General features: G+C 52.3%; 1 protein-coding gene and 2 long non-coding RNA genes across 5 annotated transcripts; 2 read left to right on the top strand and 1 right to left on the bottom strand.

Annotated features, from left to right (window-relative positions):
- Positions 1 to 6,095, top strand: LOC147652820 (uncharacterized). 2 transcript variants are annotated; one of them, XR_015286844.1, is made up of 2 exons: positions 1 to 681; positions 5,564 to 6,095. It is a non-coding gene; the product is annotated as an uncharacterized LOC147652820 (long non-coding RNA). The 2 variants fall into 2 exon arrangements; XR_015286843.1 differs by having other exon boundaries at positions 1 to 791.
- LOC111943764 (uncharacterized) lies at positions 4,886 to 8,678 on the bottom strand. Of its 2 annotated transcripts, XR_015286845.1 has the most exons (3): positions 8,204 to 8,678; positions 7,204 to 7,305; positions 4,886 to 5,766 (listed from the first exon to the last, which is right to left on the bottom strand). It is a non-coding gene; the product is annotated as an uncharacterized LOC111943764 (long non-coding RNA). The 2 variants fall into 2 exon arrangements; XR_002871019.2 differs by lacking the exons at positions 4,886 to 5,766; positions 7,204 to 7,305 and adding an exon at positions 7,946 to 8,082.
- Positions 8,679 to 9,561: 883 nt separating this feature from the next.
- LOC147652819 (uncharacterized) lies at positions 9,562 to 19,647 on the top strand. The gene is made up of 18 exons (XM_086888882.1): positions 9,562 to 9,837; positions 10,362 to 10,446; positions 11,192 to 11,383; positions 11,593 to 11,687; positions 12,256 to 12,317; positions 12,396 to 12,439; positions 12,534 to 12,700; positions 12,784 to 12,863; positions 12,934 to 14,002; positions 14,079 to 14,122; positions 14,217 to 14,383; positions 14,467 to 14,546; positions 14,619 to 15,721; positions 15,800 to 15,843; positions 15,935 to 15,979; positions 17,206 to 17,249; positions 17,418 to 17,516; positions 18,284 to 19,647. Exons 1-5 carry the CDS (start codon positions 9,562 to 9,564, stop codon positions 12,268 to 12,270), a joined length of 663 nt encoding a protein of 220 aa, XP_086745008.1. The 3' UTR covers positions 12,271 to 12,317; positions 12,396 to 12,439; positions 12,534 to 12,700; positions 12,784 to 12,863; positions 12,934 to 14,002; positions 14,079 to 14,122; positions 14,217 to 14,383; positions 14,467 to 14,546; positions 14,619 to 15,721; positions 15,800 to 15,843; positions 15,935 to 15,979; positions 17,206 to 17,249; positions 17,418 to 17,516; positions 18,284 to 19,647.
- Positions 19,648 to 26,636: the final 6,989 nt, after the last annotated feature.

The following is a 26,636-nucleotide window of genomic DNA, read 5'->3' as shown; positions in this document are numbered from 1 at the left end:
TCTCCCAGGCAGTGTCTGACCTGGGATGGGAGCCTGGGGGCTGCTGCCCCATCCCACATCCGTCCCCACAGCCCCTGCTCCAGCAGTGTCCCCATGGACAGCCTTGCTTATGGAGTGGCCGCTCTGTGTTTTCTTCAGAAAAAGGAAAAAAAGTTCCCTTTCTTTACTGCTGAGCTCATTCTTAAACATTTATATTAGGGGGGTTTGCGGGGAGGGGAAATAATTGTGTAATGTCTTAGGAGCAGGGGAGCATTCCAAAAGCATGACTGCGGGGCCTTTTCCAGCACTAGCACTCTGGCAGCCACGTCTCTCAGTGGCCGCCAACCTCCCTAAACCCAGCCCCAGCCTTCCCACCCCTCCGGGAGAACGGGACTGTGATCCCTGGCTTGCATCTGTGTGGAGTGGGCTGCGAGCAGGGGCTTGGCTGAGCCCCCTCAAGCTAATATCCCTGGGAAAGTGTTCCAGTTGGGAAACTGGACACTAGAGGCAGTGGTGTGGCTGGCTGCGTATCATGGGGACTAGTTGCGTTTTGTTTCTATTTTGCCAAGTGCTTTTGGTGTCCAAACAGTTTCAGTTTATGTCCAGCTCCTCCTCCTCAGCTCAGGTAGACACTGCATGAGATTTTATGGACTTCTGCTTGAATCCAGGTTCCTGACAGCTACAGCTTCTCCAGGGAAATATGTAAGTGAAAATAAGCCAAGTCACTATCTTGCTACAGGTTATCAGGAACCTTTAACCAGGGTTACCTTCCGACTTGCTGTTTGCACTGGAGAGGCGCACTGACATGAAAAGTAAGGATTTGTATTAGCAAATAGTGATCGGTGCTGGGGCAGGCAGGCGTTGCACAAGTACAGGCATCTGCTGATATTGTGGCATGTTGTTGGGAGCTTTCAACAAGACATTTGCGCTACCGTGAGGCTGGGAAGGTTGTCACTACTGCAGGAGGTAAAATAAGAACATGGTATGATGTCCTTTGGAAAAAGAGGTAAGGGCAGGCAGCTTTTCCCACACTGCTCAAACACTTGTGGTTTGACCTTTGTTTAGGCTTTCAAATTCTTCTGTTCCAAGTCCCTTTCTCTGTTTTGCTTGTGGATGTTTTCTGGGGGATTTAGCAATGAAAACGAGCCACCCCGGACACTTTGCTCCAGGTCTAGGTCTGGGAAGTTGCCCTTTTCCACTGGAGTGTGTGTTAAGCCCAGCCTGCCTGGTTGTGCACAAATATCTCCAAAACTATGGGAAAGGTCTAAACTTGTGCACTGCGTTGAGCTCCTACTTTGACAATCGCTTGTCATTTGGATATAGCAGGTCTGGAGGTCTGAGGAAGGTTTCAGGCAGCTCTCAGTGGTAAATACAGACATTTTCCTTGGTCTTTGCTTCTGGCAGCAGAGGGATCGCAGGTGAGCCAGGAGCAGTGGGCAGCGGTGGTGTGGGTGGGCGTGGGTCAACCCTGGGTGTCGGCGAGGGCTGCTGGCCAGGGTGAGGGCTGCTCTGTGCTGCACAAACTGCACAGCTCGGCCAGCCTGGGGGCTGGATGAGCATGAAATTACAGGTGCTGCTTTGCCAAAGCCAGCGCCACTTGGATGGTCTTGCTGCAATCCCAAGCTCTGCCCTGCCCTTTGTATTTCCCCTCAGCACAGCCGTTTGCTTCCAGCCCTTTTTGGAAATGTTTTCTGCCATTCAGCCTTAATGATTCCATGACTCTGTAGTAAGAGTCCCTCCGGTGCTCGCAACAGTGGCTGAGACACTTGTCCTGTACAACCTTGGCCATGGCTTAGGTATGTCAGCAAATGAAATTCCCCTCAGTGGATATCCCTGTGGGGTTTAATTTGGAAGTTTCCTTACTTTATCATTGTACCAGTGAGTCCAAACTGCTAAAACTATTTCTGTAGTGGAACTGCCCCACAGCACTGGGGGTATCCCTGTGGGCAGTGTCCCTGCCAAGGGGCTGCTCCCAGCACAGCTCTTTGCCCCCCCAGCCCTGCCCAGAGTCAGAGCTGTGCCTCTGGCCAGGGCTGTGATCCCTGGTGTGACTGGTCTGACTGGGGTGGGGCCGTCAGCAGTGCTTGGGAATTTCTGCTTTGGAGCAAAACCCCTCTGTTACCTCTAGGAAGTTGAGTCTGGCCAAGGAGGTTCATTGAAAGATTCCTGCCCCTGGTTGGAGTCCTTCAAAGCACTGACATCTTTGTCTGCTATTCCTGAGTCCCCATAGCGCAGACACTGGATGATGGACACATCCTGCTGCTGGAGGAATCACTGAGTTCAACTCCTGGCCCTGCACAGGACAATTCCCAAAATCCCACCATCTGCTTGAGAGCATTTTCCAAATGCTTCTTTGACTTCTGTCAGGCTTCAGGCTGTGACCACTTCCCTGGGGAGCCAGGTACAGAGTCCGTGATACTCTACAGCATGAGTTTGGGTGGCCTCAGACCTCTCCAAAACACTCAAAAGAGAGATTCTGGCTCTGGGAAATTATTTCTCACTCTACTGTGTCAGAGGCTGTTGAAAATAGCTGCTGTCAGTATCCAGGAGTTCCTGTGTGTCAGCAGTGGGGTGAGAGATTGTAAGGGGCTGGCTGTTCACCTTGCCAAAGGAGCTGGAGTATCTCTGATGTTCTCTGATTTGCTCTCCATCCCTGGTTCCTGGGGCAGCCTCACAGGCAGCTATCCTTCCTCTGTTCCAACAGGGGCAGGGTACTCCTGGCTGCTTGTGCCTCCATTCCATCTGTGCCTCCATCCTGCCCATGCCCTCATCCTGTCCATGTCTCCATACCGCCAAACATGGTCTTACAGAACAGGCAGCAGCAACAGCAGACCTTGCTCCTCCTCTACACCTAGAGATTGCCTTTTCCACCCAGCAATATCTTTTGGAAGGTTTTTCATAGTGACATTGTCCCTGTGAATGTTGGTGTCAGCCCAGTAGCAGGCACGCAGTTCCACTTACCAGGACAGTGTCTGCAGCCAGACTTCTGCCAAGGAGAGGGATGGGGAGGGTGGTGTCACCGATGTCCCTGTGCTGGGTGCTGGGTAACAAGTATCTGCTCTGTTCACCTGACAGTGCTCCAGAATACAATGCACCTTCCCTCAGCTGCAGCTGGCAGCCCTTCATTTCTCAGGCTTAAAAATAGTCACAGGCATTATAAACAGCCCTGCATGGAACACAACAGAAAACTTGTTTTTCATCCTCTCCATGTTCCTTGTGGGAACAAATGCTCTTATCTCCCTTCTGTGCTTGGTTGACTTCTCTGTGCAGGACAGAGACGTGGAATATACAGCACATCCAGCACCATGCCTTGTATAGAGGAAATTATCTGTTTGTTTATTTCTGCTTCTATGATGTTCCAAGTTCTTCAGCGGAACCAGGATGAAGCAGCAGCCACTGGGGAATCATTTGGAGACTGGTGCCCACCAGCCTCTGAGCTTTCAAAAAAAATCTGCTCACAGACTTTGGCTCTTTCTCAAGAGCGCCTTCCAAATCCAAGGGCTGTATGGCATACTCACATTAATGAACACTTGCACGTTAACAGTTATGAAGTTTTTACCTTCTGCTAAAAAGGTATGAATTATGCATCAGGGAAATACATGAGTTAGCGGTGTGTAAAGAGCTTGGAGCGGCCCACGGATCCAGTGTGTGGAGGCGCCACAAGCCCTGGGGTTTTCCTATCTCTGCCAGCCCCATTCTGGCTGTCGGCAAGTCAGCGCACGGGTTCCCGTCCCAGTTTGGTGCATGCCCAAAGGCTGGCCTGGGAAGTCTGTGAGCATGTCTGGCTCTGCTCTCCCTGGGAAAGACACAGCTGCTGCTGCTGGCCCTGCCCTTGATATGCCACCAGCTTCACCACATTGGATTTTCCCCACAGAGTGAAAATAATGAAAACCAGAGCCACGTCATTTTGTGGTAATAAGGCATTTTCTGCAATCCTTCACAGCCTGCCCTTCACTGCCACAGGGACAAGCTCTCAGTGGTGCCTTTAAGCCTGGCAGTAGGTTTGGTTTTTGGGAACGGCCACGTATGTTTGCTTCCCGGGGTGGGGAGGGCCCATTGGAGGTTTTCTCCCAAATTTACCCTAAACCATGACAGGGGACCTGACTACATCGGGCTGGGTGTTCATCGCAATCGTGTGCTGCAGCTATGGCAACATTGCCTTCCCAACCTCGTTCCCTAAATTAGCTGCTATTTAGGCTTTGTTTATAGCTCTGATTAACAAACGGAGTGTTGCATGTAAAGGTTCTTATTTATTATTTGGCAGATGGGGATCTGTTAAATTCCAGTTGGAAATGAGTTGTGGGAAGATCAGGGTCTTTGCAGAAACTTCCTTCTAAAACAATGGAACAGGACCAGGGACATGGAACTCACGCACCTATGGCACTGCCCTGGGAATGAAGGACAGCAAAAATTAACTTCATAGAATCATAAAATGGTTTGGATTGGAAGGGCCCTTAAAGCTCATTATGTCAGCCCTGCTGTGGGCAGGGACTCCTTTCCCAGGCCAGGTTGCTCAGCACCATACAGGATTCTGTGCCACAGCTCCCAGGTCCTGTTGTGCCACTCATGCCCTTGATGGTCTCCTGCTTTATGTATGCAGCAAATCTTGTAAGATTTCCTGTCTTTTTTCTCTTCCTTCTCTCCATGCACAGTCCATGAACAGCCGCCTCTCTGCCTGCTGCTCTGTATGGAATTTTTACAGGTGTAATATACATTTTGACAAGGATTGTGAAGGCCCGAGGGCAACAGAGATATTAATTGCACACTGAATATTCCACTCATTACTAGGACAAAGCTTCCCATTAAATAATTCACAAGTGGAAGACATGCTGAGGAAACTACCTCTCCAGAATAGTGTCCAGGCTCCCATGAGCTGAAGGAGAGAGTTGCAAACAAGCAACAGGCAAACAGTTTGACATAGTTTTATTTTCTCCCAGTACCACTATGATCTATAAGCCATAACAGGCAGATCTTTCCAAAGAAGCTGTAAGAACTCGTTAATATTCATGCTTTTAAATAACAAGGCAGCAACGGCTCAGCAGCGATTATACCCAGTAAGTTTTGATGCACTCAGCTCACATCCCTAGAGGCTCCAGCTCTATCAGCTGGGCTGCTAGGTGAAGGACAAGATGCTCTGCTCCTCTTGTCTTGCTCTGGCTTGTCTCCCACCAATCTAGCAGCTGCTGTTTTCCATCAGTCTGCATCTCTCAGCTAGTGGCTGTGCTCTAGGTAAAACCCCACTGCTGTGTTTACCCATGCAAGCCAATCCTCGAAATCTGGCACCAGGCAGCATTCAACATGAACCTGCAGTTAATTACACCTTCTTGCTAAAATAATTGAGTAGCCTACATTCTGATTGCAGTAATTGCATCCTAATGAACTTACGTGTCAGCTTGTTTCACACAACTTTGGAATTCCATAATATATATAAATATATAAAAATATATATAAATACCAAGTTAAGTTCATAGTTCAATCTCGAGGCACCAGGAGTCCAGAACCAACCTCCTGAATGGAGAAGGCTGGACTTGATGTTCTTGGAGGTCTTTTCCAAATTTAATGATTCTATGATTCTATTCTATAGTCACTCCAGGAGCTCAGCTGGGGGACGGCTCTGATCCAGACCTTGTCAGGAACAGAGTTGGGCTTCGCTGGACAAACAGTGGGATGTGGCTCCAGTGCCAGACCAGTGCTGGGCACCCTCCTGCTCTCAGCCCCAGCTGCTGGAAAACACTGCTGATGTTCTGCCAGTCCATGGAAGGAGATCCTGAAGAGTCAGAGAAGAAACTACAAAACCATAAATTAACGTTGCTAACAGAAAAGTGTAATCCTATTGACTTCAGTGAGACTTAAAAGCAAACAGTTATGTTAACTATTAATTGTTATAACTAAGAAGATCAGATCAGAAGCCCAACCTGTGCTTTATGAAGAAAATTAAAGCTTCTACAAAAGTTACTAAAATGATGACATGCTCCCATTATGGCTCTTTACAGATCATTACTTATTGTCAATGTTGTTCATGTTTGCTACCAAAATACAAATGATAGCTTTCTACAAAACTGTGCATGTTAGTTAACCTCATTAAATCCTAAAGGATTAGTCAGCTGTTCCTCAAAGTTATGTGGCTTGGAAAGTGATTTTCTAATATGCAAACTTCAAAGGAATTTTGAAATCCTGCAGCGTAAGCGAGACAGACAAATGTTAATCCACTGGAGTGCTGCTTAATGGCCTGTTTAATTTTTGTATTGCTTGGTCTCTGTAAGCAGCTGGACATGAAGGCTGCTTGCAATTCAGCTTCCTCTTGAACCACCCCACTCATGGAACATGGATTCCTCTTCCACATGGATGACAGTGCTTGCAGGTATGGCCATGTTCCCGTGTCTTTTCCCCAACCTACAGCTATGCACGGACACAAACCCACCTGGGGAGGGACTCCCCAAGCTCACTGGTGGGTGATCACAGACTCCACAAATGGTTTGGAAGGGACCTAAAAACTCATCTCATTCTAAACCCCCTGCCACGGGCAAGAACCTCTTACCACTATCCCAGGTTCAACCACGGGATTATCCACGTACAACCTGGACTTGGACACTTCCAGAGATGGGGCAGCCACAGCTTCTCTGGGCCGCCTGTGCCAGGGCCTCAGCACCCTCACAGGGAAGAACCACTTCCTAATACCTAACCTAATTGTTTCCTGTTTTAGTTAGTGTTAGGGAGTGCAGGGAGTTTGTGCCTGCCCAGTGTATCATGCAGAATTGGGAACCCACTATCACACAGGCTTGGTGGGGACTACTCTGACTCAAATAAATAATGCTATTAACTGTGAAGTAGTGAAGGAATAAAACACACTGCATTTTGAGAGCAAAGAACTGAAACCCACAAATTAATTAAGGTTCACAGCCCTCCTGTACAATACAGAGATAATTGCTCAGTTCACAGTTCATGTGGGATAAGAGGGAAAGGGATGTGGCACAGTGATAGCAGCTCTGTAATATAATAGAAGAAGCACAAGTGTCACTTCAGCCCCAAGAAGCTTCTCCTTCTTCCCCTGCATCTCCTGGGGCTCACAGGGGACTGGAGGAGCTGGGCTTGTGTACTCCAGTGCCGAGTAGAGTCTGGACAGAGATCCCTGGCTCTAGTCCCATCCCACTGCCTCTCCCCATTACGCCCTGCAGCATCAGCCACGTTCTGCCAGGACACTCAGATAAAGCTTGGGATCCTCACCCGTAAGCGTTGGAAGATGTTGCTGTAATGGAGACTGCCAGCAGTCAAGTCAGCAATCCAGGCTGAATAATGTACTCATCGCTGTGTTATCAGCTGGGAAACCTGTTAGTAGTAAAAATACATGAGAAGAAGAAAGGGCACATGAATGTTTAAAGGGACGAAAGCTTTCTCAAGGATGACACTTAGGCAGGCCCAGCATGAGTCTGGGTGTCAGACATATCAAAAGGCTGCTGTACAGAAGTATTTTGGTATGTCTGATATGCAGGGAGCACAGCTTTGCCTCAGGGATCTTATTTCATTCACCTGAAAATGAAAAGCATCACACCATACCCTGGAGACCAGTGAAAGATCCTGACATTGGACTCAAGGATCTCAAAAGTCTTTTCTAACCTAAATGATTCTCTCTTCTACCAAGTAAAGCAGCAGGATGAGAGGAAATGGCCTCAAGTTGCACCAGGGGAGGTTTACATGAGATACTAGGGAAAATTTCTTCACCAAAAGGGCTGTCCATCATTGGAACAGGCTGCCCAGGGCACTGGTGGAGTAACCATCCTTGGAGGGATTGAAAAAATGGGTGCACGTGGCACTCGAGGACAAGGATTAGCGGTGGCCTTGGCAATCCCGGGTTAATGGTTGGACTTGATGGTCATAAAGGTTTTTTCTGACCTAAAAGATGTCATGATTTTGTTTCCTGACTTTTATGTTAATAACAGATAGTGTCCAAACCCACAGGAGCCATCTAGAAACAGGATACGTGCTTTTTTCCTTCTTTTGTGAAAGTGGTTTTGAGGGCTGACAGTGAAAGATGAAGCACTGTGTACTCCCTCCCGTCATCCTTCAGTGAGGTTGAGCCCAGCAGTGGGACTTGAGAAGTGATATCTATAAAACAGATGTCAGTGGTAACAACTTTTTATTTGTATAGAAAATAGCTGTAAACAATTTAGTACCAGCTGTAGCTCTTGTATGGCTTTAGCGTCTGATGTCCCACACCAGTTCCTACCGGTTTCAGTGCTTGCCGCCAGGATTCGGTCCCATTAATCCAGTTTTTCTGGGCATGCCATAGGATGACATCTCTGATGAGGCCAGTGCATTCTGGGTTTTGTAGAATTCTACAAGAAGGAAAACTTCTGATACATACACTGAGAATATATTTTAAAATTTTAATGATTTTCTTTCTACCCACGTTGGTTTAAGGTTAAGGTTAGAGTTAGGGTTAAGATTAGGGTTCAGGGTTAAGGTTAGAGGGTTAGGAAAATTACGAATGGAGCAGGATTCCTCCCAGACCCAAGCCACCCCCAGCTACAACTCGGGCTGCCCTTGGAGTGCCAAACGTCTCTGACAAACTGACATCAGGAACCTGCAGAGGTGAGTTTTCTTTCCCATGGAAAAGGGGTGCCATTCACGTCCAGCGGCCGGGCGGCCGCGAGCGGGTTTCTGCGTCCCAAAATTACAAACGGAGCAGGATTCCTCCCGGACCCGAGCTGCCTCCATCCAGAACTCAGGCTGCCCTTGGACTGCCAAACGCCTCTGACAAACTGACAGTCGGGGAGGGAGGGCGAGAGGAGGGTTTTTTTACATTTTAAAAGGGCTGCCATTTGAGTCCAGGGGCCCAGTGGCTGGGAGCGGGCTTCTGCCTCCTAGAATTATGAACGGCGCAGGGTTCCTTCTGGACTCTAGCCCTCCCCACCTCGAACTCGGGCTGCCCTCGATGTTATAAACACTTCTGACAAATCAACATCACCAAAATTGTGTCGTGAGTTTTCTAGTGCAGGATTTTCCTCAGACCAAACCTCCAGCGTCTATTCATGAGTCTAACCTCAGCAACTTCACCGGACCTGGAAAATCACCTTTGGATCAGCAGCATGGGACCCAACCCACGGCACCACAACCGGCCCCTTACCAAAGCCTACCTCTGCAGTCCTAAAACTCTACATTTTCACAGGGCGTCCCCTCTGACTGACCTTAAAATATGTTGAAGTATCCTAAAATAGCTCTGAAATAGCTAAAGAATTAGCTATTCTTAAAGAATAGCCTAAAGAACTATTCAAGTTAAACCCGCGGTCCCCCCTTCCCCCGCCGACACCGTGGTTCCCGGCTCCGCCACCCCGCCCGCCCTCGGCATCGCGGTTCCCGCAGCTCAGCTCCCCTACACCCCCTCCGCGCCGTCCGCGCCGCCTTGGTGCCCCGCGGGCTCCGCTTTCCCGGCGCCCGTGGGGCCGCCGGCCCTGCCGCCGCCCACCGACACTATTCTGTGCGGTGCGGGCCGACCCGAAATTCGCGCTGCCGTCCACCACTCCCCCATGCTGCCCTACGGCGCTGACGTCATCCACGCATGGGCAGTCACCGCTTCTATCGCCGATGCTCCTGCCGCTACCCGCGGCTGCCCCGTGCCCGCCCGCAGCTTTTCTACCGCCCTTCGTACCAGCCTCTCAAGCCGCGGAGGGGGAGAAAAGGGGACGGGACACCGGCTCTACAACTGCTGACACCCGCGTCGCCTCTGCCACCGCCCAGCCCAGCCACCGTCCAGTCCCCGCCATGCGTCTTCACGTCCCCGCGTGCACCACCGAAGCCACCCAACGCCGGCACACGGCCCCCGCCTGTCTCCGCCCCGCTGCTAACACCGGCACAGATCTCGTCAGTATCCGCTACGCCAACAACTCTCCCCGACAACGCGAAACAACGACAGTTTTCAACTTTCCTCTTCTACCTCACCACTTCCTCTTCAGAGCCCCAAAAAAGGGATGGGTTATCAGGAAAAAAGGGGTTTAAGCTGAGGGAAAAAGCTTCCTTTTCCACAATTGCCTGTGTTCAAATTGAAGAGGAATCCACTTCCCCTGCAATTTTAATAGTCTCAATTGGAGGTAAACTGTGCTTTTTCTGTGCTGTTAGAGGTATCAACTGACAGAGACTGCCCATTTTCTATTTTTTCCCACTTTAAGTGGAACGGGAAAGCATGGATGATGCTTCCTTATGGATCTGAATTAAGGGCAAAATGCCCCCTTTTCCATCACCAGAGAGATTTAAAGTGAGGAAAACCACTCTTTTCCCCAATATCTGAGGGGATTAAATTAAAGGGGAGAAGCCATTTTTTTACCACTGTATTTGTTTAAATGGAGTTAGCTGTCCCATTTGCTCATTTTAAGCGTTGCCTTTTCCAGCATTTCAAGGGTTTAAAGCTGCATTTCAGGGCACTTCTACCCACACCCCGGCACCAAATATCTGCGACGGGAGCGAGGCCAGCAGGTATGTAATGGTAATGCCACCTGGGAGTCCATTCTTTTTCTTATTTTCATTTAGAATGTAGACAGCCCTGATTAAAGGTCCCTGTGAGACACCATTCAAATCAATACTATTCTTCTCCACCCTAATTAATCACAGGTGGAGTGCTACTTAGTAATCACTGAAAAATAATTATGGAAGTCCATAAATTATCCAACTTAGCTGGCAACACTGCTGAAACACAAAGTTTTTCTTCTTACCTTTTTTCTGTTCCTTTGCTCCATTGTCCTGAGTAATTGTAGCAGAAAAGAAAACATTGTTTTTTTGCAAAGAGTTTTCTTCTACGCAGAGCTCCTTACCTCAAATTTAACTCAGAGGAGCCAAACAGCTACGGTCCCTCTGAGGGCCTTTATACCCGCTGGGATTTGCCGCCTCCCCTTTCCCAGGCATCGTGGGAAAAAGAGGCGGGCCCAATTAGGGGTATATTAACCCCAGGCTGTGCTAAGGGGCATTATTCCTTCCAGGGGAATCAGCAGGGGTAAAGAGCTCCTCTCTCATTTCAGTGAAGAGGCTCTTTCAATTTGCTTCAGCCTGCTAAGAGCAGGCATCTTTTTGGGCATTTGAAGCAGCAGAAGTTTTGAAAACACCTTGAAGAAAACAATATTGAATACAGGGAGTATTTAAGTTCATGGTTTTGTGTTGGGGGTTCAGGGGCAATAAGATGCTTTTATAATGACTCTTCTTCTTGGCTTTTTTTTTTTTTTTTTAGGAGAATTTCCAGAAGTTCTAGGTCACATCAAGTGCGATACTTCAGATTCTCTCAGCAGATTCATCGTAACACAAAAGGGAACCGCCCCCGCAGCAGCTTTCCTTAGCAGCGGATCGTCCCCTCGCACAGATTCACTTCAGAGAGATAAGACGAGGGCTGTGGTCACAGAGGGGATAAAAACAGGGCGGTGGGGTAGGATTCACACCGGTTAGGGGTTTTGAGTCAGCTATGCGGGGGGGAAGTTTTGAGAAATGGCCTCTGGGGCCACAGTGCGGGAAAGGCTCACTTTAGCTAACAATGCTGAGGCGGGCAGGGCAGAGCAGTCCCAGGGTGTGTTGTCACTTGTCTCTTGTGCTTTCTGTATCTTCTGTACATCTTGTGTAACATATCTCTTGTCTTAGCCCTCCCAGGAGCTTATAAGAAACCCCAGCTCCTTCTGTTCATCTCCCATCTTTGCGTTCCTCGGCCCAGCACCGGCGAAGCTTCTATGTGGGAGGTCAGACAGGCGTCAGAATCGCATCTGTCTTTAGAAGCGTGTGATCGGATGTTTTTTTAGGTCTCGTTCTCAGCTGTGTCGACAGCTATATACAGCAGTGTTTCTTTACAGTGGATAAGGACTTGTGCCGATTCAAAGGCAGGCAGAGGCTTCCAGCCACAGGATTCTCAGGCATCTGTCTCTGCGGTTCTTGGAAAATAGTTGTTCCGTTAGCATGTTTTCCCTCCAGGGACATCTGATCCCGGCAGGCTCGCCTCGGGTCCCTCCTCGGTCATCTCGTTCAGCATTCTCTCGGTCCTCGTCAGGACTTCCTTGTCTCAGAGAGTTTTCTCTCCCTGTCACATCCCCTTGTCTCACGGGTGCCTGGGGGTATTTGGTCCGGAGCTGCTCTGCCCTGGCGTCCAGCCTGGTTGTAGGTGTTTAAGGACAAGTCCCGGGCACTTGTAATTGGAGATTTGTAATATGGGCTGTAGTTGGAGTCTAGCTGGTATTCTTATGTTGGCAGCAGGTGTCTGGAGCTGTGAAGTTACCCTGCAGCACTTTGACTTTTTTCCTAACTTTCTTTCAGATTCAGACAGACTGACCTCCTGGCAGAACACCTGTCCCAGATGAGGGGGTCCCCCTGAGAAGGTTCGTCACGGTTTTACTTTGCAGCGGGGCTGGAACCGGTCACTGTGTTACAGCTCTGCTCTTTGTATTTATTTCTAGGAAGTAAAGCTGGAAAGCAGCGGGGAAGGCGAAGCAGGTGGGAGGTGAGCCTCGGTTGGTGGAGAGAAGCCGTTGTTCTTGCTGGGGTCGCAGTTTCTGGTGCAACTCCAAGCATCCCTGCTTGTTGGTGTGTTTTAGGCTGCCTCCTGATGCTGTGCTGAGGCCCCCTCACTGACCTGCCAAGAGACCCGGTTTGCTTCTCTGGTGAGCCCCAGCAAATATTACCGGAGTCCGTGACGAAGCCTCGACCTCGTCCACGTGTCGGTGCGGTCCTGGTACCCTTTAGGCGTGGCCGAGGAGTCGCGGCAAGTCGGGGGCTTTGGAAGGAGCGGCGAGGGCGCGCTCAACTTTCAGTGACGCTACATCGCCTGCTCTCCGTTTATCCTAGGCGTACCCTGCGACAACGGCATCCGCCTAGGAGCGTGGCTGAAGCGTGCGGCCGGAGGACCCGGGAGTTCCTAAGAGATGGTGAGTAGGAGTCTCTTAGGTGAATATGCCTCTAAGATTGTGCACTTATATTTGGTTTTCTTTATCATAGGTGATGATACTTGTCTGAGACAACAGCCCGGTGAGAGAAGAACTTCCCAGACAGCAAGGTGGCTTTGTTTGGCTCCTGACCGGCCTCTCGCCGTGACTCACATCTTCAGCCCTCTGAGAGATAAGTGGAGCCCACAGAGGGGATCAAAGCAGGGCGGCGGTCGGGACTGAGATCGGTTTGGGTTTTTGAGTGAGCTTTGGGGATGGGGAGGTTCTGGAAATGACCCCATAGGCCCCAGTGAGGGAAAGCCTCACTTTGGTTAACAATGCTGAGGCAGGCAGGGCAGAGCAGTCCCAGGGTGTGTTGTCACTTGTCTCTCGTGCCTTCTGTGTCTTATGTGCATCTCGTGTAACGTGTCTCTTGCCTTAGTCCTCCCAGGGGTATATGAGAAACCCCGGGGTCCTTCCGTTCATCTCCCATCTTTGCGTTCCTCGACCCGGCGCCGGCGAAGCTTCGATTCGGGAGGTCAGACACGTGTCAGAATCGCATCCGTCTTCAGAAGCACGTGATCTTTTTAGGTCTCGTTCTCAGCTGTGTCGACAGCTATGTGCAGCAATGTTTCTTTACAGTGGATAAGGACTTGTGCCGATTCAAAGGCAGGCAGAGGCTTCCAGCCACAGGATTCTCGGGCATCCGTCTTTGCGGTTCTTGGAAAAAGTTTTTCCGTTAGCATCTTTTTCCTCCGGGGTCACCCGAGCCTGGCAGGCTCACCTCGGGTCCCTCCTCAGTCATCTCGTTCAGCATTCTCTCGGTCCTCGTGAGGACTTTGTCTCCCTGTCATGTCCCCTCGTGTCACGGGTGTCTGGGGGTATTTGGTCCGGAGCTGCTCTGCCCTGGCGCCCAGCCCAGTTGTAGGTGTTTAAGGACAAGTCCCGGGCACTTGTAATTGGAGATTTGTAATACGGGCTGTAGTTGGAGTCTAGCTGGTATTCTTATGTTGGCAGCAGGTGTCTGGAGCTGTGAAGTTACCCTGCAGCACTTTGACTTTTTTCCTAACTTTCTTTCAGATTCAGACAGACTGACCTCCTGGCAGAACACCTGTCCCAGATGAGGGGGTCCCCCTGAGAAGGTTGGTCAAGGTTTTACTTTGCAGCGGGGCTGGAACCGGTCAGTGTTACAGCTCTGCTCTTTGTATTTATTTCTAGGAAGTAAAGCCCGGTAGCAGCGGGGAAGGCGAAGCAGGTGGAAGGTGAGCCTCGGTTGGTGGAGAGCAGCCATTGTTCTTGCTGGGGTCGCAGTTTCTGGTGCAACTCCAAGCATCCCTGCTTGTTGGTGTGTTTTAGGCTGCCTCCTGATGCTGTGCTGAGGCCCCCTCACTGACCTGCCAAGAGACCCGGTTTGCTTCTCTGGTGAGCCCCAGCAAATATTACCGGAGTCCGTGACGAAGCCTCGACCTCGTCCACGTGTCGGTGCGGTCCTGGTACCCTTTAGGCGTGGCCGAGGAGTCGCGGCAAGTCGGGGGCTTTGGAAGGAGCGGCGAGGGCGCGCTCAACTTTCAGCGACGCTACATCGCCTGCTCTCCGTTTATCCTAGGCGTACCCTGCGACGACGGCATCCGCCTAGGAGCGTGGCCGAAGCGTGCGGCCGGAGGACCCGGGAGTTCCTAAGAGATGGTGAGTAGGAGTTGGGTTTTGGTGAATATGCCTCTAAGATTGTGCACTTATATTTGGTTTTCTTTATCATAGGTGATGATACTTGTCTGAGACAACAGCCCGGTGAGAGAAGAACTTCCCAGACAGCGAGGTGGCTTTGTTTGGCTCCTGACCGGCCTCTCGCCGTGACTAACATCTTCAGCCCTCTGAGAGATAAGTGGAGCCCACAGAGGGGATCAAAGCAGGGCGGTGGGTCAGGACTGAGATCGGTTTGGGTTTTTGAGTGAGCTTTGGGGATGGGGAGGTTCTGGAAATGACCCCATAGGCCCCAGTGAGGGAAAGCCTCACTTTGGTTTGCAATGCTGAGGCAGGCAGGGCAGAGCAGTCCCAGGGTGTGTTGTCACTTGTGTCTCGTGCCTTCTGTGTCTTATGTGCATCTTGTGTAACATCTCTATTGCCTTAGTCCTCCCAGGGGTATATGAGAAACCCTGGGGTCCTTCCGTTCATCTCCCATCTTTGCGTTCCTCGGCCTGGCGCCGGCGAAGCTTCGATGCGGGAGGTCGGACAGGCGTCAGAATTGCATCTGTCTTTAGAAGCATGTGATCGGATGTTTTCTTAGGTCTCGTTCTCAGCTGTGTCAACAGCTATATGCAGCAGTGTTTCTTTACAGTGGATAAGGACTTGTGCCGATTCAAAGGCAGGCAGAGGCTTCTAGCCACAGGATTCTCGGGCATCCGTCTTTGCGGTTCTTGGAAAATAGTTGTTCCATTAGCATCTTTTTCCTCCGGGGTCACTGGAGCTCGGCAGGCTCGCCTCGGGTCCCTCCTCGGTCATCTCGTTCAGCATTCTCTCGGTCCTCATGAGGACTTTCTTGTCTCAGAGAGTTTTCTCTCCTTGTCATGTCCCCTTGTCTCACGTGTCATGGGTGTCTGGTGGTATTTGGTCCGGAGCTGCTCTGCCCTGGCGCCCAGCCCGGTTGTAGGTGTTTAAGGACAAGTCCCGGGCACTTGTAATTGGAGATTTGTAATATGGGCTGTAGTTGGAGTCTAGCTGGTATTCTTATGTTGGCAGCAGGTGTCTGGAGCTGTGAAGTTACCCTGCAGCACTTTGACTTTTTTCCTAACTTTCTTTCAGATTCAGATAGATTGACCTCCTGGCAGAACACCTGTCCCAGATGAGGGGGTCCCCCTGAGAAGGTCAGTCACGGTTTTACTTTGCAGCGGGGCTGGAACTGGTCACTGTGTTACAGCTCTGCTCTTTGTCTTTATTTCTAGGAAGTAAAGCCGGATAGCAGCGGGGAAGGCGAAGCAGGTGGAAGGTGAGCCTCGGTTGGTGGAGAGAAGCAGTTGTTCTTGCTGGGGTCTCAGTTTCTGCTATAACTTTAATCCCTTGGGTTTTTTTTATTTTAGGTGGTCTACTTGCAAGATATCCCAGCCCAGGATGCTGGAGGACAGGTGGGTGCAAGCTCTGTGTGTGTTTTGGTGTTTATGTCCTTGGTTTGCTGCTAATCTTTAGTTCTTGAAGATAGAATGAAAGAACCACATCACAAATCCCACCTTGTGGATCCTGACACACATTGGTGTCACGGACAGGATTCTGAGAGACAGAAGGGGTTGCAGGTTTATCGTGCAGTCAGTATCAGGGGAAAGACGTTTCGCCTCAGCCGCCCCTAGCCTGCCACGTCGGTGAGCAGTGTCTAGAAAGCAAGGGAGGTGACTCGAATTTGTTAAAAACAGCACGTGCCTCAGGGCAAAGCACCCCACACTCGTTTGAGGGCTCTGTCTTCAGAACTTTACAGGGGATCTTTGAGTATGATAAGTGGGACTGAGTGGTTTTTCTGTTTAAAGTCCCTGGTTTGCTGCTAATCTCTAGTTCTCTAAGATAGAAGGAAAGAACCACATCACAAATCCCACCTTGTGGATCCTGACACGAATCAGTGTCACGGACAGGATTCTGAGAGACAGAAGGGGTTGCAGATTTATCGTGCAGTTATTATCAGGGGAAAGACGTTTCGCCTCAGCCGCCCCTAGCCTGCCATGTCGGTGAGCAGTGTCTAGAAAGCAAGGGAGGTGACTCGAATTTCTTAAAAACAGCACATGCCTCAGGGCAAAGCACCCCACACTCGTTTGAGGGCTCTGTCTTCAGAACTTTACAGGGGATCTTTGAGTACGATAAGTGGGACTGCGAGGTTTTTCTGTTTAAAGTCCCTGGTTTGCTGCTAATCTTTAGTTCTCTAAGATAGAAGGAAAGAACCACATCACAAATCCCACCTTGTGGATCCTGACACGAATCGGTGTCACGGACAGGATTCTGAGAGACAGAAGGGGTTGCAGGTTTATCGTGCAGTCATTATCAGGGGAAAGACATTTCGCCTCAGCCGCCCCTAGCCTGCCACGTCGGTGAGCAGTGTCTAGAAAGCAAGGGAGGTGACTCGAATTTGTTATAAACAGCACATGCCTCAGGGCAAAGCACCCCACACTCGTTTGAGGGCTCTGTCTTCAGAACTTTACAGGGGATCTTTGAGTACGAGAGGTGGGACTGAGTGGTTTTTCTTCTGTTTCAGTCCCTGGTTGGCTGACAAGCTTTTGTAGTCCAAGATGGAATAAAGGAACCACATTGGGAATTCCACCTTGTGCATTGTGACAGTAACTCAGTGCTTTTTTCTTTTCTGTCTTTGCAGGAGTTGGTGTTGCCCCGAGCATGGCAAGGAGCAGGGATGAGCAGGTGAGTTGGCATTTTGAAGTTAAGTTAGAGGACAGGGCTGTAGTGGGATGGGCCCCTCTGAAGCCAAGGGAGAGGGTTTCTTTGCAAGCTCGCCAGAGCTTTTGCTGGGCAGGGCAGTTCCAATCCATCTTCTCGTTGTCTCGTGTTTCATGTCATCGGCCATCTCAGCCTCTCGACGTCATCGTGGATTTTTTCGTCTGAGGAACCGGCCTTCGCATCCACAGCTATCGCCGCGTTCACCCGGCAGACATCACCTGCGACTGCCTTGTACCGTGCCTGCCTCTGTAAAACTAACTGCATTGTGCCTGCCTCTGTAACTTAACTTAACTGCACTGTGCCTGCCTCTGTAACTTTTACTGCATTGTGCCTGCCTCTGTAACTTTTACTGCATTGTGCCTGCCTCTGTAACTTTAACTGCATTGTGCCTGCCTCTGTAACTTAACTTAACTTTAACTGCATTGTGCCTGCCTCTGTAACTTAACTTAACTTTAACTGCATTGTGCCTGCCTCTGTAACTTAACTTAACTTTAACTGCATTGTGCCTGCCTCTGTAACTTAACTTAACTGCACTGTGCCTGCCTCTGTAACTTTAACTGCACTGTGCCTGCCTCTGTAACTTTAACTGCATTGTGCCTGCCTCTGTAACTTTAACTGCATTGTGCCTGCCTCTGTAACTTTAACTGCATTGTGCCTGCCTCTGTAACTTTTACTGCATTGTGCCTGCCTCTGTAACTTTTACTGCATTGTGCCTGCCTCTGTAACTTAACTTAACTTTAACTGCATTGTGCCTGCCTCTGTAACTTAACTTAACTTTAACTGCATTGTGCCTGCCTCTGTAACTTAACTTAACTTTAACTGCATTGGTTTGGAGCTGCCCTGCCCTGGCACATAGTTAGATTTAGGTGGAACAATTATAAAAGGTTACAGTTTCTCTTTTCTATGAGGTTTTTGTGTAAAAAATGTGTGGGCCTAGAGGGTGGCTGAGTCATAGCTACCATAGAATCCCTCACTGACCACCTTGTGTTGTTTTGCAGGTCTCTGATGCCTATTTTCTGAGGATCTACCTTTTGATGTTGAGAAGCAGCAGTGAGAAGATATCTCAGGGCATTTTGTTCAGCAGAGTGTTTCAAATAAGGGTTGCGGTCACTGTGCGAGTTAGTCTCCTGCTGCGTGTCAGAGTGTGGCTGTCTGTGAGAGTCGGTGGGTCAGGGTCTGCTTGTGTGCATGTGTGTCGAGTGGTTCTAACCTGGTCTGTATGGCTTTTGCTTTTCAGGACTTGCAATTCACTTTTAAATTTAGAATAAAAAATCCCCAGCTGGGGGGGTTTTTTTTTTTTCCCTCCCAGCTGGAGTTTTTTTTCCTCGGTCCCGGCCGGTCTGCGAGGCGACAATCATCGCCAAAGTTTGGGCACGGACCGGCCCCGGACCGAGGTTTTCGTCAGGCAGGCTGAGTTTGAGGCCCCCCGGGAGCCGAGTTCCCGTGGGGTAGGAGGGGGGTGTGTGTTTGTGTCGAGTGGTTCTAACCTGGTATGTATGGCTTTTGCTTTTCAGGACTTGCAATTCACTTTTAAATTTAGAATAAAAAATCCCCAGCTGGGGGGGTTTTTTTTTTTTCCCTCCCAGCTGGGGTTTTTTTTCCTCGGTCCCGGCCGGTCTGCGAGGCGACAGTCATCGCCAAAGTTTGGGCACGGACCGGCCCCGGACCGAGGTTTTCGTCAGGCAGGCTGAGTTTGAGGCCCCCCGGGAACCGAGTTCCCGTGGGGTAGGAGGGGGGTGTGTGTTTGTGTCGAGTGGTTCTAACCTGGTATGTATGGCTTTTGCTTTTCAGGACTTGCAATTCACTTTTAAATTTAGAATAAAAAATCCCCAGCTGGGGGGGTTTTTTTTTTTTCCCTCCCAGCTGGGGTTTTTTTTCCTCGGTCCCGGCCGGTCTGCGAGGCGACAGTCATCGCCAAAGTTTGGGCACGGACCGGCCCCGGACCGAGGTTTTCGTCAGGCAGGCTGAGTTTGAGGCTCCCGGGAACCACGTTCCTGAGGACCACCGACAGCAGGATTATAACGGGGCGGTGGAGAGGAGAGTGAAGGTGAGTACGTGTGCGAGCTGAAGCCGGCTTCTGTGGTGAATGAGTATTGTGTTTTCTGTGTGCTCCTTGTGGTTTGGCATAGTAGTAATAATGAAACAGCATGTATTGACCTTTCCAGAACTGTAGAAATAGTTATATTCTGTTAATATGTATTTGGCTTGTATTGTTCTGTATTTGCATTTGCTGCATTACTCTGTATGTGAATTAGGGATTTTTCAGTGTGTACATGGATTGTATTGTAATGCATTTGTCTCCAGTTTCTGTGTTTTGCTGTAGTGTAAATAAATTCATTAAATAAAGGTGAATAAACTTTCATCCCCCTGCCCCCCTACCACCACTCCCCCCCGGCTCTTGTGTTTTTGGTGTGGTGTAGTCATTGTTTTCAATCTATTTCTTGCTTTTCAATCTCTTTCTAACTTTCTCTAAGTCTCTGTCACTGTTGCTCACTCTATTTTTCTGTTTCTTTTCTCTCCAACTCTGTTTCCTTTCCCTCTAGCTCTGAGTTAGACAGAAAGCAACTGGACTCGATTCCTTTCCACCGTAACTCCGAGTTACGGTGAACAGGAATTGTCTCTGTTTCCTTTCTCTCTGCCTCTGAGTTAGACAGAAAAGAAATAGAGTTGGTTTCTCTCCACTCTCCCTCGGTTTCTTTTCACTCTAACTCTGTTTCTTTTGCCTCTAGCTCCGAGTTAGACAGAAAGCAAACGGACTCGATTCCTTTCCACCGTAACTCCGAGTTACGGTGAACAGGGATTGTCTCCGTTTCCTTTCTCTCTGCCTCTGAGTTAGACAGAAAAGAAATAGAGTTGGTATCTCTCCACTGTCCCTCTGTCCCTCTGTTTCTTTTCACTTTGACTCTGTTTCCCTTTTCTCTGTACCTCTGACTTAGACTTGGACTTAGTTTCTTTGCACTCCCACTCTGTTTCCCTTTTCTCTGGGACTTGGACTTAGTTTCTTTTCACTTTGGCTCTGTTTCCCTTTTGTCTTTGACTCTGACTTGGACTTAGTTTCTTTTTGCTCCCCCTCTGTTTCCCTTTTCTCTCTGACTCGGACTTAGTTTCTTTTCACTTTGGCTCTGTTTCCCTTTTCTCTCTGACTCTGACTTAGTTTCTCTTCACTCTCTCTATTTTCTTTCCCTCAAGCTTTAACTTATTTCTCTTCTCTCTAACTTCTTGTTTTGCTTTCTAGCTTAAACTTTAAACTTAGAAAAAGCAGCAGTAGAACCTTTTGTGCTCCCGGGGAGTAAAAAAACAATTTAAATAAAAATTATAAAATACATACCACTTACTCCCCGGGAGCACAAAACCTTCTACTGCTGCACCAGACTTATTATTTTTATTCTTTTTCTTTATAGTATATATACTATATAGTGGGGCTCCGCCCCCTCCCACCTACACTATACCTAGTACCCACACCTATCCCACCCTAACTCACACCTGGCACACCACTGACCCTCCCCTAGCACTCACCCAAGCCCAGCACCCACCCCGCCTATACACCCCCCAGCCCCAAGCACCCACGCCCCCTATGCAGCCCCCCAGCCCCACCCACCCCCCTATCCACCGCCCCAGCCCCAAGCACCCACCCCCCTATGCACCCCCCTAGCCCCCACCCCTACTGCACACCCCCAGGCCCTAGCACCCACCCTCACTATACACCCCCCCCATCCCCTAGCCACCACCCAGCCCCAAGCACCCACCCCCTATACACACCCTTCCATCCCATACCGCCACCCCTCAAGCACACCCCAGCCCCAAACACAGCCCCCCACCCCAGCACCCCCACTCCCAACACGCCAGCAACAACGGGAGCCCCCCCACCAACACAACAGACACCAAAACAGCACCCCTCAACCCCAGCACAGCCCCTGAGCTGCCCATCACACCACACCACCCCCCGGCGGCGCTCCACCCCTCGGGACCGCCCCAGAACCGTCGATCACACCGCCCCACCCCCGGCACCGCCCCCCGAAACCGCCCCCACGCCGTCCGTCACACAGCCCCGCCCCGCGACCCCGCCCCCGGCACCAGCCCCGCGCCGTCCGTCACGCGGCCCCGCCCCTCGGGACCGCCCCGCGCGTGTCAGTCACCGAGCCCCGCCCCCCGGCACCGCCCCCGAGCCGCCCGTCACGCCTCCCCGCCCCCCGGCACCGCCCCCGAGCCGCCCGTCACGCCGCCCCGCCCCCCGGCACCGCCCCGCAGCTGTCCGTCACGCCGCTCCGCCCCTCGAGACCGCCCCGCAGCTGCCCGTCACGCCGCCCCGCCCCGATGACATCAGACGGCCGCCATTTTATGAAAATATCAACATTAACATTTTTAATAAAATACATACAAAAACACGATAAAACGACACGATAACACAAGCGCCCCACCCCGCACACACCCCGCCGACCGCGCCACCGCAAAAAATCGGTCCCGAAGCCCCGCAAAAAGTCGCGATCACCGTCGCCCCCCCAAGCCCCGCGCCGCCGCGGGAGCGCCCCGCGCCGACCCGGAACGACCCTCCGGCGCGCGCCAGCGCGCCGGAGGGTCGTTCCGGGTCGGCCCGGGGCGCTCCCGCGGCGGCGCGGGGCCGGTAAAACCCTCGGCACGAGCGCCGCCATCTTGACCGGAAGTGCGTTACCGGCACCCCGGCAACCGCCCGGAACTGCCCTCCTCCCCGCCCCGCCCACCGGTACCGCCCCCGAGCCGTCCGTCACGCCGCCCCGCCCCCCGGCACCGCCCCCCCGCCTGCCCGTCAAGACGCTCCGCCCCGATGACATCACCCGGCCGCCATTTTGTAAAAAAATATAAACAATCATATTTTAAAATAAAATAAACCCAGAAACCCGACAAAACGACAAAGTAACACAAGCACGACACCCCGCACACATCCCGCCGAACCCCCACGCCAAAAAACCCCTCCCGAAAGGCGCCCAAACAATCTCGATCACCGTCACACCCCCAAGCGCCGCGCGGCCGCGGGAGCGCCCCGCGCCGACCCGGAACGACCCTCCGGCGCGCGCCAGCGCGCCGGAGAGGCGTTCCGGGCCGGCTCGGGGCGCTCCCGCGGCGGCGCGGGGCCGATAAAACTCCCGGCACGGGCGCCGCCATCTTGACCGGAAGTGCGTCACCGGCACCACGGCAACCGCCCGGAACTGCCCTCCTCCCCGCCCCGCCCACCGGTACCGCCCCCAAGCCGTCCGTCACGCCGCCCCGCCCCCCGGCACCGCCCCCCAGCCTGCCCGTCAAGGCGCTCCGCCCCGATGACATCACACGGCCGCCATTTTGTAAAAAAATATAAACATTAACATTTTTAATAAAATAGGTCCAGAAACACGACAAAAACACACCGTAACACAAGCACCACACCCCGCACACACGCCGCCGACCCCGCCGCGCCAAAAAACCCGTCCCGAAGCCCCTGAAACAATCCCGACCATCGTCACACACCCAAGCGCCGCGCGGCCGCGGGAGCGCCCGGCGCCGACCAGGAACGACCCTCCGGCGCGCGCCAGCGCGCCGGAGAGGCGTTCCGGGCCGGCTCGGGGCGCTCCCGCGGCGGCGCGGGGCCGATAAAACTCCCGGCACGGGCGCCGCCATCTTGACCGGAAGTGCGTCACCGGCACCACGGCAACCGCCCGGAACTGCCCTCCTCCCCGCCCCGCCCACCGGTACCGCCCCCAAGCCGTCCGTCACGCCGCCCCGCCCCCCGGCACCGCCCCCCAGCCTGCCCGTCAAGGCGCTCCGCCCCGATGACATCACACGGCCGCCATTTTGTAAAAAAATATAAACATTAACATTTTTAATAAAATAGGTCCAGAAACACGACAAAAACACACCGTAACACAAGCACCACACCCCGCACACACGCCGCCGACCCCGCCGCGCCAAAAAACCCGTCCCGAAGCCCCTGAAACAATCCCGACCATCGTCACACACCCAAGCGCCGCGCGGCCGCGGGAGCGCCCGGCGCCGACCAGGAACGACCCTCCGGCGCGCGCCAGCGCGCCGGAGAGGCGTTCCGGGCCGGCTCGGGGCGCTCCCGCGGCGGCGCGGGGCCGATAAAACTCCCGGCACGGGCGCCGCCATCTTGACCGGAAGTGCGTCACCGGCACCACGGCAACCGCCCGGAACTGCCCTCCTCCCCGCCCCGCCCACCGGTACCGCCCCCAAGCCGTCCGTCACGCCGCCCCGCCCCCCGGCACCGCCCCCCAGCCTGCCCGTCAAGGCGCTCCGCCCCGATGACATCACACGGCCGCCATTTTGTAAAAAAATATAAACATTAACATTTTTAATAAAATAGGTCCAGAAACACGACAAAAACACACCGTAACACAAGCACCACACCCCGCACACACGCCGCCGACCCCGCCGCGCCAAAAAACCCGTCCCGAAGCCCCTGAAACAATCCCGACCATCGTCACACACCCAAGCGCCGCGCGGCCGCGGGAGCGCCCGGCGCCGACCAGGAACGACCCTCCGGCGCGCGCCAGCGCGCCGGAGAGGCGTTCCGGGCCGGCTCGGGGCGCTCCCGCGGCGGCGCGGGGCCGATAAAACTCCCGGCACGGGCGCCGCCATCTTGACCGGAAGTGCGTCACCGGCACCACGGCAACCGCCCGGAACTGCCCTCCTCCCCGCCCCGCCCACCGGTACCGCCCCCAAGCCGTCCGTCACGCCGCCCCGCCCCCCGGCACCGCCCCCCAGCCTGCCCGTCAAGGCGCTCCGCCCCGATGACATCACACGGCCGCCATTTTGTAAAAAAATATAAACATTAACATTTTTAATAAAATAGGTCCAGAAACACGACAAAAACACACCGTAACACAAGCACCACACCCCGCACACACGCCGCCGACCCCGCCGCGCCAAAAAACCCGTCCCGAAGCCCCTGAAACAATCCCGACCATCGTCACACACCCAAGCGCCGCGCGGCCGCGGGAGCGCCCGGCGCCGACCAGGAACGACCCTCCGGCGCGCGCCAGCGCGCCGGAGGGTCGTTCCTGGTCGGCGCCGGGCGCTCCCGCGGCCGCGCGGCTCCAGTAAACCCCCCGGCACGGGCGCCGCCATCTTGACCGGAAGCGCGTCACCGGCGAGACGGCACCCGCCCGGAAGCCCCCACGGCGCATGCGCGCCGCCATTTTGTCCCGGAAAAAAATCAAATCGAGAATCCCAAATCCCGGCGCCGAGAAGCGCGAGAAAAACGGCACCGAATGCCGCGCGACAGCGCGGCATTCGGTGCCGTTTTTCTCGCGCTCCTCGGCGCCGCGTTTCAAAGCCACACACAAGCACGACACTACAATTATGCATAACCACATGGGCGCGGCCATTTTGAACCGGAAATATAGGGCGCGGCCATGTTTATCCCGGAAATATAGGGCGCGGCCATTTTGAACCGGAAATACATGGGGGCGGCCATGTTTTTGCCGGAAATACAGGGCGCGGCCATTTTAAACCGGAAATACATGGGGGCGGCCATGTTTTTGCCGGAAATACAGGGCGCGGCCATTTTGAACCCGAAATTGATGGGCGCCGCCATGTTTTTGCCGGAAATACAGGGCGCGGCCATTTTGAACCGGAAATACATGGGGGCGGCCATGTTTTTGCCGGAAATACAGGGCGCGGCCATTTTAAACCGGAAATACAGGGCGCCGCCATGTTTTTGCCGGAAATGCATAGGCGCCGCCATCTTTTACCCGGAAATACAGGGCGCAGCCATTTTGAACCGGAAATTGATGGGGGCGGCCATCTTTTTGCCGGAAATACACGGCGCGGCCATGTTTTTGCCGGAAATACTTAGCAGCCGCCATATTTAATCTGAAATTCAAAGCTACAGCTCCAGACTCGAGTTCCAGGTTGCAGTTCCAGGCTCAAGTTCCAGGTTATGGTTCTAGTTCAGGGTTCCAGGTTACGGTTCTAGATCACGGTTCTAGGTTAGGGTTCTAGGTAACGGTTCTAGATCAGGTTCTAGATCAGGTTCTAGATCAAGTTCTAGATCACGTTCTAGATCAGGTTCTAGATCAGGTTCTAGATCACGTTCTAGATCCGGTTCTAGATCAGGTTCTAGATCAGGTTCTAGATCAGGTTCTAGATTAGGGTTAGGGTTAGGGGTTAGGGTTAGGGTTAGGGTTAGGGTTAGGGTTAGGGTTAGGGTTAGGGTTAGGGTTAGGGTTAGGGTTAGGGTTAGGGTTAGGGTTAGGGTTAGGGTTAGGGGTTAGGGTTAGGGTTAGGGTTAGGGTTAGGGTTAGGGTTAGGGTTAGGGTTAGGGTTAGGGTTAGGGTTAGGGTTAGGGTTAGGGTTAGGGTTAGGGTTAGGGTTAGGGTTAGGGTTAGGGTTAGGGTTAGGGTTAGGGTTAGGGTTAGGGTTAGGGTTAGGGTTAGGGTTAGGGTTAGGGTTAGGGTTAGGGTTAGGGTTAGGGTTAGGGTTAGGGTTAGGGTTAGGGTTAGGGTTAGGGTTAGGGTTAGGGTTAGGGTTAGGGTTAGGGTTAGGGTTAGGGTTAGGGTTAGGGTTAGGGTTAGGGTTAGGGTTAGGGTTAGGGTTAGGGTTAGGGTTAGGGTTAGGGTTAGGGTTAGGGTTAGGGGGTTAGGGTTAGGGTTAGGGTTAGGGTTAGGGTTAGGCCCTGGGTTAGGGTTAGGGTTAGGGTTAGGGTTAGGGTTAGGGTTAGGGTTAGGGTTAGGGTTAGGGTTAGGGTTAGGGTTAGGGTTAGGGTTAGGGTTAGGGTTAGGGTTAGGGTTAGGGTTAGGGTTAGGGTTAGGGTTAGGGTTAGGGTTAGGGTTAGGGTTAGGGTTAGGGTTAGGGTTAGGGTTAGGGTTAGGGTTAGGGTTAGGGTTAGGGTTAGGGTTAGGGTTAGGGTTAGGGTTAGGGTTAGGGTTAGGGTTAGGGTTAGGGTTAGGGTTAGGGTTAGGGTTAGGGTTAGGGTTAGGGTTAGGGTTAGGGTTAGGGTTAGGGTTAGGGTTAGGGTTTGGGTTAGGGTTAGGGTTAGGGTTAGGGTTAGGGTTAGGGTTAGGGTTAGGGTTAGGGTTAGGGTTAGGGTTAGGGTTAGGGTTAGGGTTAGGGTTAGGGTTAGGGTTAGGGTTAGGGTTAGGGTTAGGGGTTAGGGTTAGGGTTAGGGTTAGGGTTAGGGTTAGGGTTAGGGTTAGGGTTAGGGTTAGGGTTAGGGTTAGGGTTAGGGTTAGGGTTAGGGTTAGGGTTAGGGTTAGGGTTAGGGTTAGGGGTAGGGTTAGGGTTAGGGTTAGGGTTAGGGTTAGGGTTAGGGTTAGGGTTAGGGTTAGGGTTAGGGTTAGGGTTAGGGTTAGGGTTAGGGTTAGGGTTAGGGTTAGGGTTAGG

This window comes from Cyanistes caeruleus, chromosome 5, assembly GCF_971803275.1.
Source record: "Cyanistes caeruleus chromosome 5, bCyaCae1.hap1.1, whole genome shotgun sequence".
Lineage (NCBI taxonomy): Eukaryota > Metazoa > Chordata > Aves > Passeriformes > Paridae > Cyanistes > Cyanistes caeruleus.
Note: the sequence above shows the minus strand (reverse complement) of the source record. Positions and strands in the feature narration are given on the sequence as shown.

Coding starts and splice junctions, on each gene's coding strand:
- LOC147652819 (XM_086888882.1), top strand. CDS start 9,562: ATGCTCCTGCCGCTACCCGCGGCTGCCCCGTGCCCGCCCGCAGCTTTT. Junction 10,447..11,191: donor GACGGGAGCGAGGCCAGCAG/GTATGTAATGGT, acceptor TTTTTTTTTTAG/GAGAATTTCCAGAAGTTCTA. Junction 11,384..11,592: donor GATAAAAACAGGGCGGTGGG/GTAGGATTCACA, acceptor CTCTTGTCTTAG/CCCTCCCAGGAGCTTATAAG.